Genomic DNA, 13392 nt, shown 5'->3' on the forward strand with positions numbered 1-13392 from the left:
AGCAAATGGGGAAGTGTTCGCTCCTCTTCCATATTCTGGAAGAGATTGTTGGAATTGCTATTATTTCTTCCTAAAATGTTCAGTAGAATTCACCCAGTGAAACCATTGGTGCTTGAAACCATTGGGGCCTGGCACATTTTTGGTGTGGGTGTGTCAAGGTTTTAAAGGATGAATTCAGTTCCTTTCATAGATGGAGGGCTATTTCTTCTTGAAAGAATCTTGGTAGTTGATGTCTTTCAAGGATTGGTTCATTTCATCTTTATCTGCATTATTGAGTTTATGGGTGTAAAGTTGTTGATAATTTTCTCTTATCATTTTCATATTTATGAGGTCAATAGGGAGGCTCCTTTTGATTTCTGATTTGGTAATTTATGTCTTCTCTTTCTTTTGATCAGTCTGCCTAGAGGTTTACTGATTTTACTGAAAAAAAAAATCCAAAAAAACCCCCAAAACCTCCCTCCCTAAAAGACCCAGCTCTGAGTTTGACTTTTTTTCCCCCTGTATTCTATTTTTTCAGTTGGATTGGTATTTGCTCTTCTCTTTTTTATTTTTCTGGATTTAACTTACTTCTCTATCTCTAGTTTCTTTTCTTTTCTTTTTTTTTTTTTTGTACCAGAGATTGAACTCAGGGGCACTTGGCCACTGAGCTACATCCCCAGCCCTATTTTGTATTTTATTTAGAGACAGGGTCTCACTGAGTTGCTTAGTGCCTCGCTTTTGCTGAGGCTGGCTTTGAACTCGGGATCCTCCTGCCTCAGCCTCGTGAGCTGCTGGGATTACAGGTCTGTGCCACTGCGCCACTCTCTAATTTCTTAGGGGCAAAGTTCACATTGCAGATTTGGGATATTTCTTTACTAATATAAGCTGTTCCCTCTCCACCTGGCTGGAGCTGCAGCCCGTGGTTTCTGATACATTGCATTTTCATTCAGATCAAAAATTATAAAACCGTCCTTTGAAACTTCCTGTTGGCCTGTGTATGTACTCTTTAACAGATATCTTTGTGTAACCGGTTTCTCATTTAATTCTGTTGTGGTTGGAGAGCTTCCTTTGTATTCTTTCTATTCTTTTAAATTTAAGATGTGCTTTGTGACCAAGACCCAATGTCTGTCTTGGTGAATGTCCCACGTGTCCTTGAGAAGCACATGCAATTGCTGTATTGTGGAGTATACCATCAAGGTGGAATTAATCTAGAGGCATTGTTCTTGTCTATTTTCTGTCTACTTATTTTATCCATCATTGAGAGAGGAGTGTTGGTCCTCAACTAAAATTATGAGATCTGTCTATTTCACCTGCTAATGCTGTTAAATTTTTAACTTTAAAAAAATTTTTTTTGAAGGTGGTGGGGTCTGGCTGTGTTGTCCAGGTTGGCCTTGAACTCCAGGGTTCAAGTGATTCTCCTGCTGTCTGTTTAGGCTTCACCTACTTTAATCTGAAAAGTAGGCAAACCTCCCTGGCTCACGTGGGACACATAGTGGTAATAGCTCACATCAATCAAGCTTGAATGTGCCATGCCATATACTTTCCTCGTGTTGTCTGTCTGATCTCCTTGACAGTCTCATGATGAAGGTTCTGCTATCATTTCCACGTCAGATAGGAACCAAAGCTCATGAGGTTTGCCCAGGGTTGCCTGCCGGGGTGCTCTATTTCCTGTCCATCTGTCCTGAGCCTTGCTGAAGCCCCTTGCTGGGGTTGGCATACTGTTAACTTCCCAGTGAAGGCTGCTGGCTTTTTGTTGTGGTCTCCAACCTGTAGTTGGGTAACTGTATGCAGTACCACCAACCTGCTAGTTTCTGTCCTGGGCCCTGGAAGGTACATTACGGAAAAGGGGCCCCAAGCTCACAATGCAGGAGAGGAGCTGAGAAGAGGTAGAGGAGATCAGGTCCCTCCTGGTTCCTACACCAGGAAAGGAACCCATCTGGACCCTTGATAAGGTGATAAGGGCATGAACCAACAGCGCCTGGCCCAGGACATGCTTGATGAATGAAGAATGACTTTACCAATCAATCAGTATCTCCACCTTCCTGAAAGGAGTTATGGATTTGTGGGGTTGGGTGCATCTGCATCCATTTCAGATTTTTTGTTGCTGTTGCTTTTCATTTTTTGTGGGGCTCGGGATCAAACCATCAATGCCGCAGGGCCCACCAGGACTGCAAAATTGTGCCTGAGGAGTCTCAGCCTCTTCTGCCTTTCCGTGCTGGGCCAGGCTGTGTCACTCACTTTCACCCACAGGCCTAAAACATTTTTTCTTTGAATTTAAGGTGGTGTTGGCCATTCTTTTTGTTTTCTTTTATGGTGGGACTCAGGAACACCTCAAAGCGATGGTTTTTCCCAGAACTATCCGCAGCTGACTGGTACTGTTGGAGATCGCTGTCACACTTTGACCTTCTCCCAAGCTGACCTAAACCTCCCCTGTTGTGATGGTCTTTGCCATCCAGAGCTTGCTTGCTCTCAAATTCCAGCCTTGCGTGGACATGTGTTGGCTCTGCTTTAGGATGTGTGTCTTTTCAGAGGGTCCCCCTAGAAAGCGAGGAAGGTGACATGTGTGTTAAGGTGAAACAAACAGATGAAGGGAACAGACTGACCTTGGCACCATAGCACCCTCAGGCATCCAGCACTTTCTCACCTGCTCTTGCCTCTTCCAGAACATGATCCTGGGTGGCCAGTCTCATCACCCCGTTTCACTCTAGGGAAACCTGGGCTCATATTGACAATGGGTGGTCCCTCTGGGGAACGGGGATGGGTGGAGCCCTGCTCCCCGCCCAGACTGTAGGTGCCAGGACCGAGTCCTTCCTCAGCCAGGTTGGTGGCCCCCAGTGCAGAGAAAAGGGTCTGGGTGTTGACTTCAGACCAGACATCGTCCCCCACTCCTACCAGGTGTAGGCCTGGAGAAAGACTCTGGCACGGTCTCAGGTCTGTGCCAGGCATGGGACTTGAACCTAAGGCTGCCCAATAAACATGGCCTGAGTCTGCTGACAGCCAGTGATGTGACATGACCTGACGTGATGATGGAAGAGGTACTCCTGCAGCCTGAGGAGAGGCAGGAGAGGCTGTGACTCTACAGGCACGTTTTGCAGTATGGATTGGTCCTGTTTGAGGCCCCTGTCCCCTTTCTGGGCAGTCCCCACCTTCCTCCTGTCCTTTGATGTATATGGCACATGCAACAAAGTGGTCAGTTGTTTGCTTGCATGAGATCGATGTGACTTTGACTCTCCTGGGCCCCTGCTGTTTGTTTGGATGTCACAATGTGGCTTGTACCTCAGGTGCTGTTGACCCACTGCAAATAATTCCCTGACAGCAGGACATTGCTCGGAAGAGTCCCCAAGGGCCCTCAATGAAGTGAAATTGCTATGAGCCTCTTCCTTACAAACCTGCAGGGTTTCCATCACTGAGCCCATTCATCAGTGACCCTGGTGACCTGAGTTATCCCTGGAGCTCACCTGACATTTCCTCCTGGCTCTGGTAGGTCATTCCTCTCCTTTAGTCAACCTCTGATGTCCTTGCAGCCTGTGACCTTGAGGGGGAGTTACTGGGTAGCAGAAAGCTGGGACTTGTGCTGCTTGAATGAGGTGGCCCACGCATGAGGGCCCATGGGCTTGGGAGCTGCCCAGGGGGCCACCCAGGGGGCCACCCAGGGGGCCTCTGACACTTGCTGGGAGGGAGAGTCCCGGCACACCCCTGCTCTACTCATATCTGACGGGGATTTTTCTTCCTGCTAATCCAATTTCAAGAGGGAGGTCCACCCTTCCGAGTGGACTTTGGGAAGTGACAGTAATAAGGAAAGGATGTTGGTCTGTCCCTTCTGCCTGAATTCCACTCCCAACCGTTAGTCATTCTTTCCTGCTAAGCAGGTGCTTCTCTTAACAACACAAATTCTCAAGGTAACCCAGGTTACCAGATGGAGTCCCTCCTTCCAGGGGCAGGTTGACCAGGGGCATGGGACCTGGGTGGAGGAGGGAGGGGTGAAGCCATATGCTAGTTTTGATCAATCTGACCTTAATTGGAAAACCTGGGCAGATGTCAGTTGCTATGGGGTCAGCCAGGTTACCTGAGTGCCTTAGTTTCCCTCCTTTACCTGGGTTCCCACAGAAGTCACAAGAAGCGTATTTCTCCTTGCTCACTTCATCTTCTGTGAGTGCTTGGGACCAAGAAACACAGACTTGGGGGGCTGGGGTGGGGCCAGAGCCTCCCCTAGTTGCTGAGACCCACACCTATGGAGCTTCTGTGGGGCTGGCTCTGCCCCTACCTGGAGGGTTGGGATGCTTCTCCAAGCCCCTGACTCTCTTATCTGCAGTGGGAATGTAAACGACAGGACTTTTCTTTTAGGGTGGTTATGGGTTGCAAGAAATAAGGTATGTGCTCAGCTTACTGGCCACCAATTGGCATTAGTGACACCCACAGGCAGGATCATTTTGTTGATCTTTGATCCCCCCAGAGTAAGTAAGGGTCTCCTTTGTGGAAGCTCAGTGTTTGGCTGAAGGCATTGAGTTAGATTTGCAAGAGCAATTTCTCCCCAGGGCCTGTTGGGGAAGGGGGAGGGTTCCTACTTCTGCTGCTGAGGAGGGAGGGGAGGAAGTTCCCTAGCCCTGGAGAGGCCCTTGTGCCCCTCTCCTGTCACGTTTTCCTCTTCCTCCGTTGTTCCTCAGGCTGTCACCAGTGAGGAACGGAAGCCTTCCCATGCCCTGGCTCGGTGTCCCCAGACCTTTCCTGCTGTTCCCTTTCACCCAGCTGGGTGGGACTCTGCCCTGGAACTCTGCACTGTCCCCTCATTTCTCTTTGGCTTGTGTAAGAGCATTCTGGTTCTGTGGCTCAGGGTAAGGATCCTGGAAACCCCAGGGGGCACGAAGCCCAGTGCCCAGGGCATAGACCAGGCTGTTGGCACTGCAGTCTGTCACGGCCACCTTGTGCCAACCGGGTGAACTGGTTATCCTGGCACAAGTGTACATTCTTTCGGCTGCCACCAGCTCCATGGGCGCCTGAGAAGCTGCTGTGATAGCCCGAGCATGCCACATGCTCAGCTGGAGCCTGGCATAGTTAATCAGCTACCAGGGCATCCCCAAGGATCCCCCTGGGAGGCGCATTGCCTGGAACCCTGGGCTGCTTCCCTCCCTCTACTTCTCTTGGAAGGAGGAGGAGGAAGAGGAGGAGGACGAGAAAGGCATCTGCCTCACAGGGGATGGGAGGGAACACATTTTCCTCTCTTCTCTCTCTGCTTAGTGAGAAGTGACTGCAGCCCCCTGCAGATCTTCCCTGTGGGGGACTGCTTTTCACCAAAGGGTGGGAGAACAGAAGAATAGAGAATTCTGGTTTAGAAGAACAGTGGTTCTTTAGAGAACTCACCTTTTAAAGTGCATTCTGTCTAATAATCAAATCTTCATCCATGGAGTTATTAAGTAAACTCCTGTGGGTTATTATTTTTATTGTTTTTTTTTTTTTTTTCCCTAATGATGCTGGTGCTGGAACCCAGGACCTTGCATGTGCTAGGCAAGCACTGTATCACCGAGCTGCGCCCCTGGCCTGAGCTGTGGTTTTGTGATGCACATCTGTAATCCAAGTGACTCAGGAGGCTTAGGAGGCCAGCCTGGGCAACTTGGTGAGACCTGGTCTCAAAAATTAAACAGAGCTGGGAGGTCGCCTGGCATGTGTAAGGCCCTGGGTTTGATCCTCAGCACCACATAAAAATAAATAAATAAAATAAAGGCATTGTGTAAGAGATAGAGAGAGAGATAGAGAGAGAGAGAGAGCGCTGGGAGGTCGCTCAGTGACAGAATACCCTGGGTTCCATCCTCAGTACCGCTAGTGGCCACTCATGCTGCGTGTGAGCTTCTGTGCTTGTGATGATTCAGAGGGCGGGTCTGGGTCTCTGAGGACCTTGAAGCCCAGGGCACAGACCCTAGTTGTCTGTCTGTGGGGAGCGGCAGGGAGGCCAGTACATGGAGATGCATGGAGGGGACAACTGGGGAGAATGGCATTGGCAGGGGGGCATGGGCAGTAGGCTTCATGGTGGACCTGGGTCTTTAGGACGCAGCCCTAGCCACCTCCCTGCACCCTGCTGCTCCTCTCAGTCACCTGCTACCCAGCTGTACAGCTAGGGATAGACAGGCCTCAACCAAGGCCCTAGGGTGGCCTTGAAGAACTTTAGCCCCTGAGATTCTAGCAACCTCAAGAGGCCCCGCCCACCCCCTGCCCTGGCCATCCCACCCCCCATCCCACCCCGCCAGCAGCCCCAAAATGAGTCTTTATGAAGCACAGTGTTTGGGTGATGGGTGAATCCAGGTCCTGTGGCCTTGAAAGAGGCCACCCCCTGAGTCCAGAGGGATTTGTTCCTTGTTACTGCCTGCCTGGTTGTCCACCTACTTGCAGAATCCCCACAGGGGCTGCTCTGGCAATGTCTTATCTCCTTCCAAAGACGGATGGGAGCAGACCATAGGGCTTCTGAGCTGGCGAGTCCCTTAGAGATGGCTTAGCTCTCAAGTCTTACTGATGGTGAACTGAGGGCCACTGGTCACCAAAAATTTACTCTTTGCATCAGTCAGTGGGTGGGCTAATATTGATTAAAAAAAATTTTTTTTTAGTTGTAGATGGACACAATACTTTTATTTTATTTTTAAATATTTATTTTAGTTTTAGTTGGATACTTTTTTTATTCTTTAATTTTTTATGTTATTTTTTAATGTTTATTTTATTTATTTATTTTATGTGGTGCTGAGGATGGGACCCAGTGCCTCACACATGCTAGGCAAGCGCTCTACCACTGAGCCACAACCCCAGCCCTTGATATTCAAAAGCATTACAATTCTTATTACATGTAGAGCACAATTTTTCATATCTTTGTATATAAAGTATGTTCATACCAATTCATGTCTTTATACATGTACTTTGTTTTTCTTTGCATTACAATTCTTATTACACATATATACCACAATTTTTAATATCTCTTGTTTGTATATAAAGTATGTTGACACCCAATTCGTGTCTTCATACATGTACTTTGGTTGATGATGTCTATCACATTCCACCCTCCTTGCTAATCCCCTGCCTCCTCCCCTACCCTCCCACCATTCTGCCCTATCTAGAGTTCATCTGTTCCTCCCACGGTCCCCCTCCCTACCCCACTATGAATCAGCCTCCTCATATCAGAGAAAACATTTGGCATTTGTTTTTTTGGGATTGGTTAACTTCACTTAGCATTATCTTCTCCAACGCCATCCATTGACCTTCAGATCCCATGATTTTATTCTCTTTTTTTTTGATTTTTATAATCAATAAAAGAATAGTCCATGCAGATGTTGTAGTGCATGCTACTACATCTACTACATCTCAGTGACTTGAGTGGTTGAGGCAGGAAGATGGCAAGTTCAAAGCCATCCCAGGCAACTTAGTGAGACCCTGCCTTAAAAAAAAAAAAAAAAAAAGAACTGGGGATGTAGCTTAGTGGTAGAGCACCCTGAGTTGTTGAGAGCCCAGTAACTAACACACACACACAAAGTTGGAGCTACTACATCAGGGATAATGATTAAATAATTGTGATGCATGTACAATAAAGACATAAAAGAGGGTGTCCTGGGTGAGAGGTAGAGGAGAGAGGTGGGTATTGAGGGATGGGTAGGAATTTGTGAATGGGGTCCAGAGGGACAGAGGGCATTCCAGGCATGTGCAGAAGTCATTGCGAAAGAGTCTGCCTGGGTGATTGGGGTGGCAGGTGGGATCAGCCAGGCTGTGGAAGGTCTGAGTCCAGAGGGATTTGTCATTCTCAGAAGAATAATAATAAATTATAAAAATAATCTCAGGAGGCATGACTCTTCCTTCTGGTGGATGCTGGAATGTGGGAGCCATGGGTAGGTGAGGAGGCCTGGGTGGGGATGGCTTTCAGGAGGTGAGGCTCCATCAGGGAAGGCTCTGGGGGAAAGGCAGGAGGCCACGGAGAATATACTCCTAAAATAAAACATTATAGACATCATGGAGAAGGTCATGATGACAACCAGAAATCGATATTGAAAGTGTCTTACCATTCCCTCGTCTTGCTTCTGGGCCCCAGGGTCTCACTGCAGGGGATCATTGCTACCAGGGGACATTTGGTTGTCACATGGGGGAGGAGCTGCTGTCAACTGGTGGGAAGAGGCCAGTAGTAGGGTGGGGGACTGCCGAGCATCCCAGAATGCACAGTGCAGCACCCCCACACTGGAATGACCTGGCCCTAAATGCCAACAATGCAGAGGTTGAGAAGCTCTGCTTCAGAGGCAGCCAGTATCACGAAGTTAGTACACCGTGTTCTGATCTTTTTTTAAAGCACACACAGAGAAAGAATATTTAAAACTATATTGTGTTGTTTTCTAAAAATTTGTATCTGCTCTGAATGCTGCAACTCGCTCTTTTTACTTGGCTTTATGTTTCTGAGAAAGAGCATGCTGTCACATGTAGATGTAACCTATTTAACTTCTGTGGCTTAGCTATTTTATACATGGGTCATGTTTTATTTCTTCATTCTTCTGCTGATAGGCACTGAGATTATTTTTTATAATTATTATTTTTTTGCTGTTCTGAGAATGAAACCCAGGGCCTACCACAGAGCCACAGCCCCCACCCACCTAGATTGTCTCTGACTGTTCCTGGTCATTTTCGCTGGAAGCTGCCAGAAACATTCTTGCACATGCTCTTTGCGCTGTGTGTGGAATTCCTGGGATGTGGGGACATACCTCTGTGGCTTGCAAGACCTCTCTTGTGCCCTTAGCAAGACTTGAGGTGGTCTCTCATTAAGTCTTTCCTGTGTTTTTCCCCAAAGTACTGGGGATTGGACCCAGTGCTTTACTCACACTAGGCAAGTGCTCTGCCACTGAGCCACACCCTCAGCACTTTTTTTCTTTTTAAATGTTTTTTTGAGACAGTCTTTCTAAGTTGCTGAGGCTGGCCTCAAACTTGCGATCCTCCTGCCTTAGCCTCTTGGGTAGCTGGGATTATAAATGTGCACACATTACAATTGTTTTAATTTCCTTTTACTTGATTTCTAGTGAGGATGAGCATTTCTCCTCATGTATGTTGGGCACTCGAGTTTTTCTGGGGCCTCGGAGAGCCCTCATCCCAGAGGGTCCAGGTGGCATCCAGTTCTGGTGTCTCTTCCTTTGAGGAAGCTTCAGAGTCACGCATCTGCTCCTCAGCACCCATGCACACCTCTGCAGCTGCCAGTCTGGCTGCCCTCCCGACAGGGCACGACACAGTTGATTAGGTTTCGGCTTTTTATCTTGTTTTATGAGACTGCAGCGTGGTAACCTTGGCTGGGCTGGATGTTCCCAAGCCTCTCAGCGTGTTCCCAGAGGATAACTTTGTCTCTGAGTTCTGGGGGCTCCCGGGTCCTGGCATTCTCTGGGCGGTGCTGGGCGGGTCTCCTGCTGACGCCGGCTCTGTCCCTGCAGGCAGACCTCTGCGTTATGACCTGGCTGCTGGGCTACATGAACCCCTGGGATTCCAGCCTTGTGGCGGCCGCCCTCACCATTGCTTTCAATCCTCTCTTCTGGAATGTGGTAAGTACCTTGTGCCTGACCCCGTCCAGCAGGGTGACCTCGCACGGAGAGGATCACTGTTGTCCAGGCAGATGGGTGACTGGATAGCTCTGTTATGCCCTTCTCTACCAATGGTCAGCACCCCGTGAAGGTACACTGGGAAGCTCCTTGCCTTGCAGGCCCAAGCAGCAACTCAGCCGCCAGGCCTGCCCTGGGCTGACGTCAGGGTGGCCGAGGGCAGCAGGACTGGCCCTCTTAGCACCACAGGCCCTGCAGCAGAGAGCTGCCTGGCGGTAGGACTTCACGTGTACCCCCCCTTTCCTTAGTAGCCGTCATATTCAGGGAGTCGATTGCTGGGGCTGCAGGGCTCCCTTCCCTCTCTGCCTTGTCCCACTATCAAGCCATTTTCTTGTGAATCCCCCTCCTCCAGGTGGGCTCCATAAACATTGCTGTTCCCACATGTGGCTTCCTGTGAAGTAGCTTGCACGGCTGGGGTGGAGGTGTGGGTGGCAAGGACAAGCCGACCGGGACTGAAATCAGAAGACAGAGCTGGATGTACCCTATTCATTTGTGGGCACCAGGGGACACATCCAGAGGCCTGAGGGCTCTGTGGCAGGGCCAGGGTGTGTGGGCAGTGGGTTCTGGGCCCGTGGAGCAAGGTGTGGGTGCGGCAGGCCATTGGCTCCTGCAGTGTCCCCACCAAGATTGCAGATTAAGCTTTTGGGGTGTGTGGCCCTCTCTCCTGTGGCCATCTCTGGAGGGCTGTCCTGCCCCATATTGCCGAGCTGGTGGTCCCGGGGCTCAGCCAGTGCTCGGCCCTCTGAGGCAGAGCTGTGGACGCCCTGTGATCACCCTTGAGGCTAATCTACAGAAGGCCAAGATCTGCGTCAGCAACACACTGTTCCCAGTTGTTTTCATTTAAGGTGAGCCCTTGGTCCCAGGGCAGAGCACGACATGTTTTGCATCTGGTTTATGACTTGGGCCTTTTCTCCATCTGGGGAGAGTGGCAGTGTGTGGGGGCAGGGCCAGTCATCTTAGAGTGGCCACATTCTGAATGTGCTGTCCCTGTTGTCCTGAACACACTGGCCCTGCTTCAGGAGAGGGTTTCAGAGAGGGTGGTCTAGAGGTGGGACCAAGGCCAGCGAGAAGAATGACATCTCCCCTTCCTTTTGAGAAGCCTTGGTTTCCGAGTGTGTGGCGGATGTGCCAGAGTTGGTCCTAATCTCCGGATGTGGCCTCCCCAGAAAGGGTGGGTGTCTGTGGGGCCTGGCGCCTTAGCCTCGTCCCTGCTGTCCCTCACCCCCTGTGCTCGCTCTCCACCTGTGCACGCATGACCAGAGAGGGTAAAGATTAGGCTTCCGGCCACTAGAACTGTGCGAGAAGACCCTTCTGTCGTTTTTTAGCCACTGTGTTTGTGTCCATCTGTTATAGCAGGTACAGGAAATGAATGCAGGGTCAACAGGCTATTGATCCCACCTAGAAGATATCGTGGCCCTAAGTAACTGGGGTGTGTGGGTGTAGGTGTGGGTGGGTGTGTGCATGCTCCTTCCTGTCCACAGCCTCTCCCAGGAGAAGACTGCTGGGCTTCAACAGCTGCCCGGCCTCCCTGTCCTCTGGCTCCTACAGGCCTGGCTGACCAGCAGTTGTTTGAGTGTGTGCTGGTCTCCTCACCCTGGGGACTTGGGCAGCCAAATGTCCAGTGGGTCTTGGGGTGTACTTGGCCATTTTCTGCTGGCCCTTCCAACTGTGTGCTCTTTTGCACACTTCATTCTGAAGCTGTGTCATGGCCCCCAGGGACATCCAACGTAGCAAGGGGTCAAGGTGCAGTAAGATTTGAGGCAGTTTCTTGTCTGTGTGTTTGTCATAGGTGGATTTTTTCCCCCCACTTTGGTCATACGTTTTTGATTTGCCTCATTTTTTTGAAAAAATTATTCACTGGAACAGATTGTGGTCATTAGTGGTAGAAAGAACAAACTCTTCAGAGTTGTTTCAGAATGAGAAAGCGACATAATGTTTACGGTTCAGTGGGCTGCTCCCCTGGGAGAGCCATGGAATGAAATCTGGAGGCAAGAGGAGCTGGGATGAGCAGGGCCTGATGGCGCATGCCTGTGATCCCAGCAGCTCAGGAGGCTGAGGCAGGAGGATTGCAAGTTCAAAGCCAGCCTCAGCAACTTAGCGGGGCCCTAAGCAACTCAGTGAGACCCTGTCTCTAAATGAAAAAAAAAAAGTCTGGGGATATGCTCAGTGGTTAAGCACCCCTGGGTTCAATCTCTGGTACAAAAAAAAAACAACCAAACCAAACCAAACCAAAAAAGCACTAAGAGGAGCTGGGGTGGGGCTGGAGCCTGTCTCTGTGATGAGGTGGTGATTGAAAATCCACCTTGAGAAATAAAGGAGTCTGGCTGTGAAAGCACTGGAAGAGCTATTTGTTTATTATGTGGTGCAGGATGGAACCCAGGGCCCATGCATTTTAGGTGTGCACTACCACTGAGCTTCCAGCCTAAATCAGTTACTAAATTCTAATGATGGCCGATGTCCAGAGGCCTTGTCACAGACAGGCATCCCACTTGGTGCATTTCATGTGGGATCTCTGGACTTTTACAGCACTGCTGTTATATCCCCTTTGAAGGGTGGGGTTTGAGGAGGATGTTAGTCAATTAAAAAAAAAAAAACTTTTGTCGTTTATAGATGGACACAATGCTTTTATATTATTTTATTTTTATGTGGTGCTAAGGATTGATCCCAGTGCCTCACACGTGTTAGGCAAGCACTCTGCCCCTGAGCCCCAGCCCCAGCCCCTTAGTCCATTTTTTTTGTTGCTATAACAAAATATCTTGAGGCTGGGTACTTTATAAGGGGGTTTATTTGGCTCACAATTCTGGTGACTGGAGGGTTCAAAACAGCATGGTGTCAGCATCCTGTTGAGTGCCTCCTGGCCGCAGAAGGGGAAAGAGCTCAGTGCTGAAGGAGCCAAGCTGAGAAGTGGCCTTACTTTTTACAGCCTGTTCTTCAGAGAACTAACTTGATCCTGCGAGAACTATATCGGTCTCTTTTCAGGGCATTCCCCAATGACCTGGGGACCTGCCTTCCATTAGACGCCACCTTACAAAGGCTCCTCACTTCCCAACACAGCCACACTGAGGACCAAGCTTCTAGCCCATTAACCTTCGGGGAACAAAATCCAGTCATAGTCAAACCATAGTACAGAGGTTCATTTGTTCTTCAGATATTTCTTGAGGGCCAGGCACTGTCCCAGGCTTTGGGGTGCACCTTCCTGACCCTTATACAGTGGCATTCTGTATAAGAATATATAATACACATACATCCCTGCTACTTGGGGACATAGCAGGCTAGGGACAGAAGGATAGGAGGGGTGGTCAGGGAAGGCCTCTTCAAAGGGATGACTTTTAACCTGAAACTGGACTTCCACGGGAGGGTCCCCCCAGGTGCCTGAGGAAGAGCTTTCTGGTCAGAGGAGACAGCAATGCAAACTCGGAGGGGGGGCAAGAGCATCCACACCCACTGGCCTCAGAGGGAGGGTGGAGGGCAGGTTGGAGAGGTGGCAGTAGGCTGCGGGGAGGCTCTGGGGTGGACTTGAGCTGAGAGCCACACTCAGCAGCAGGACCTCTGTGGGGTTTTCAAGGGCGCTGGAGTGGAGCTGGGGCTGGACCTGCAGTTGAGGCCCAGGTGCTGGGGACCCAGGAGTCCTGATCTAGGCCACTGCCTGGCTCTCTGGGGCTGTGGCTGGTGGAAGTGTTTCCGCAGCCTTGGGCAGGGTGGGCTGCCCTCTTCAGCTGCAGCACCCTGACACGGGCAGTCTCTCACCCGTGCCCAGCGCCAGTCCTGTTCTGTCCCCACCAGGCCTCTCCTTGTACCCTCCTCACTGCACCACGGCCAG

General features: G+C 49.9%; 1 protein-coding gene across 3 annotated transcripts in view; it reads left to right on the forward strand.

Annotated features, from left to right (window-relative positions):
- Pemt (phosphatidylethanolamine N-methyltransferase) overlaps positions 1–13392 on the forward strand; it is an 87294-nt gene that overhangs the window by 14350 nt on the left and 59552 nt on the right. For 2 of the 3 annotated variants that reach the window (XM_058583214.1, XM_046456742.2), the window contains exon 2: positions 9408–9515. In XM_058583214.1, coding sequence (XP_058439197.1) covers positions 9423–9515 — 93 coding nt within the window. In that variant the 5' untranslated portion in view covers positions 9408–9422. Of the gene's footprint in view, positions 1–3251; positions 3460–9407; positions 9516–13392 lie in introns of those variants that run through there. The other variant, XM_058583213.1, reaches the window with a different exon arrangement.

This window comes from Marmota monax, unplaced genomic scaffold (assembly GCF_021218885.2).
Source record: "Marmota monax isolate L192 unplaced genomic scaffold, Marmota_monax_Labrador192_F-V1.1 WCK01_AAM20220418_F8-fsc00291, whole genome shotgun sequence".
Taxonomy (NCBI): Eukaryota; Metazoa; Chordata; class Mammalia; order Rodentia; family Sciuridae; genus Marmota; species Marmota monax.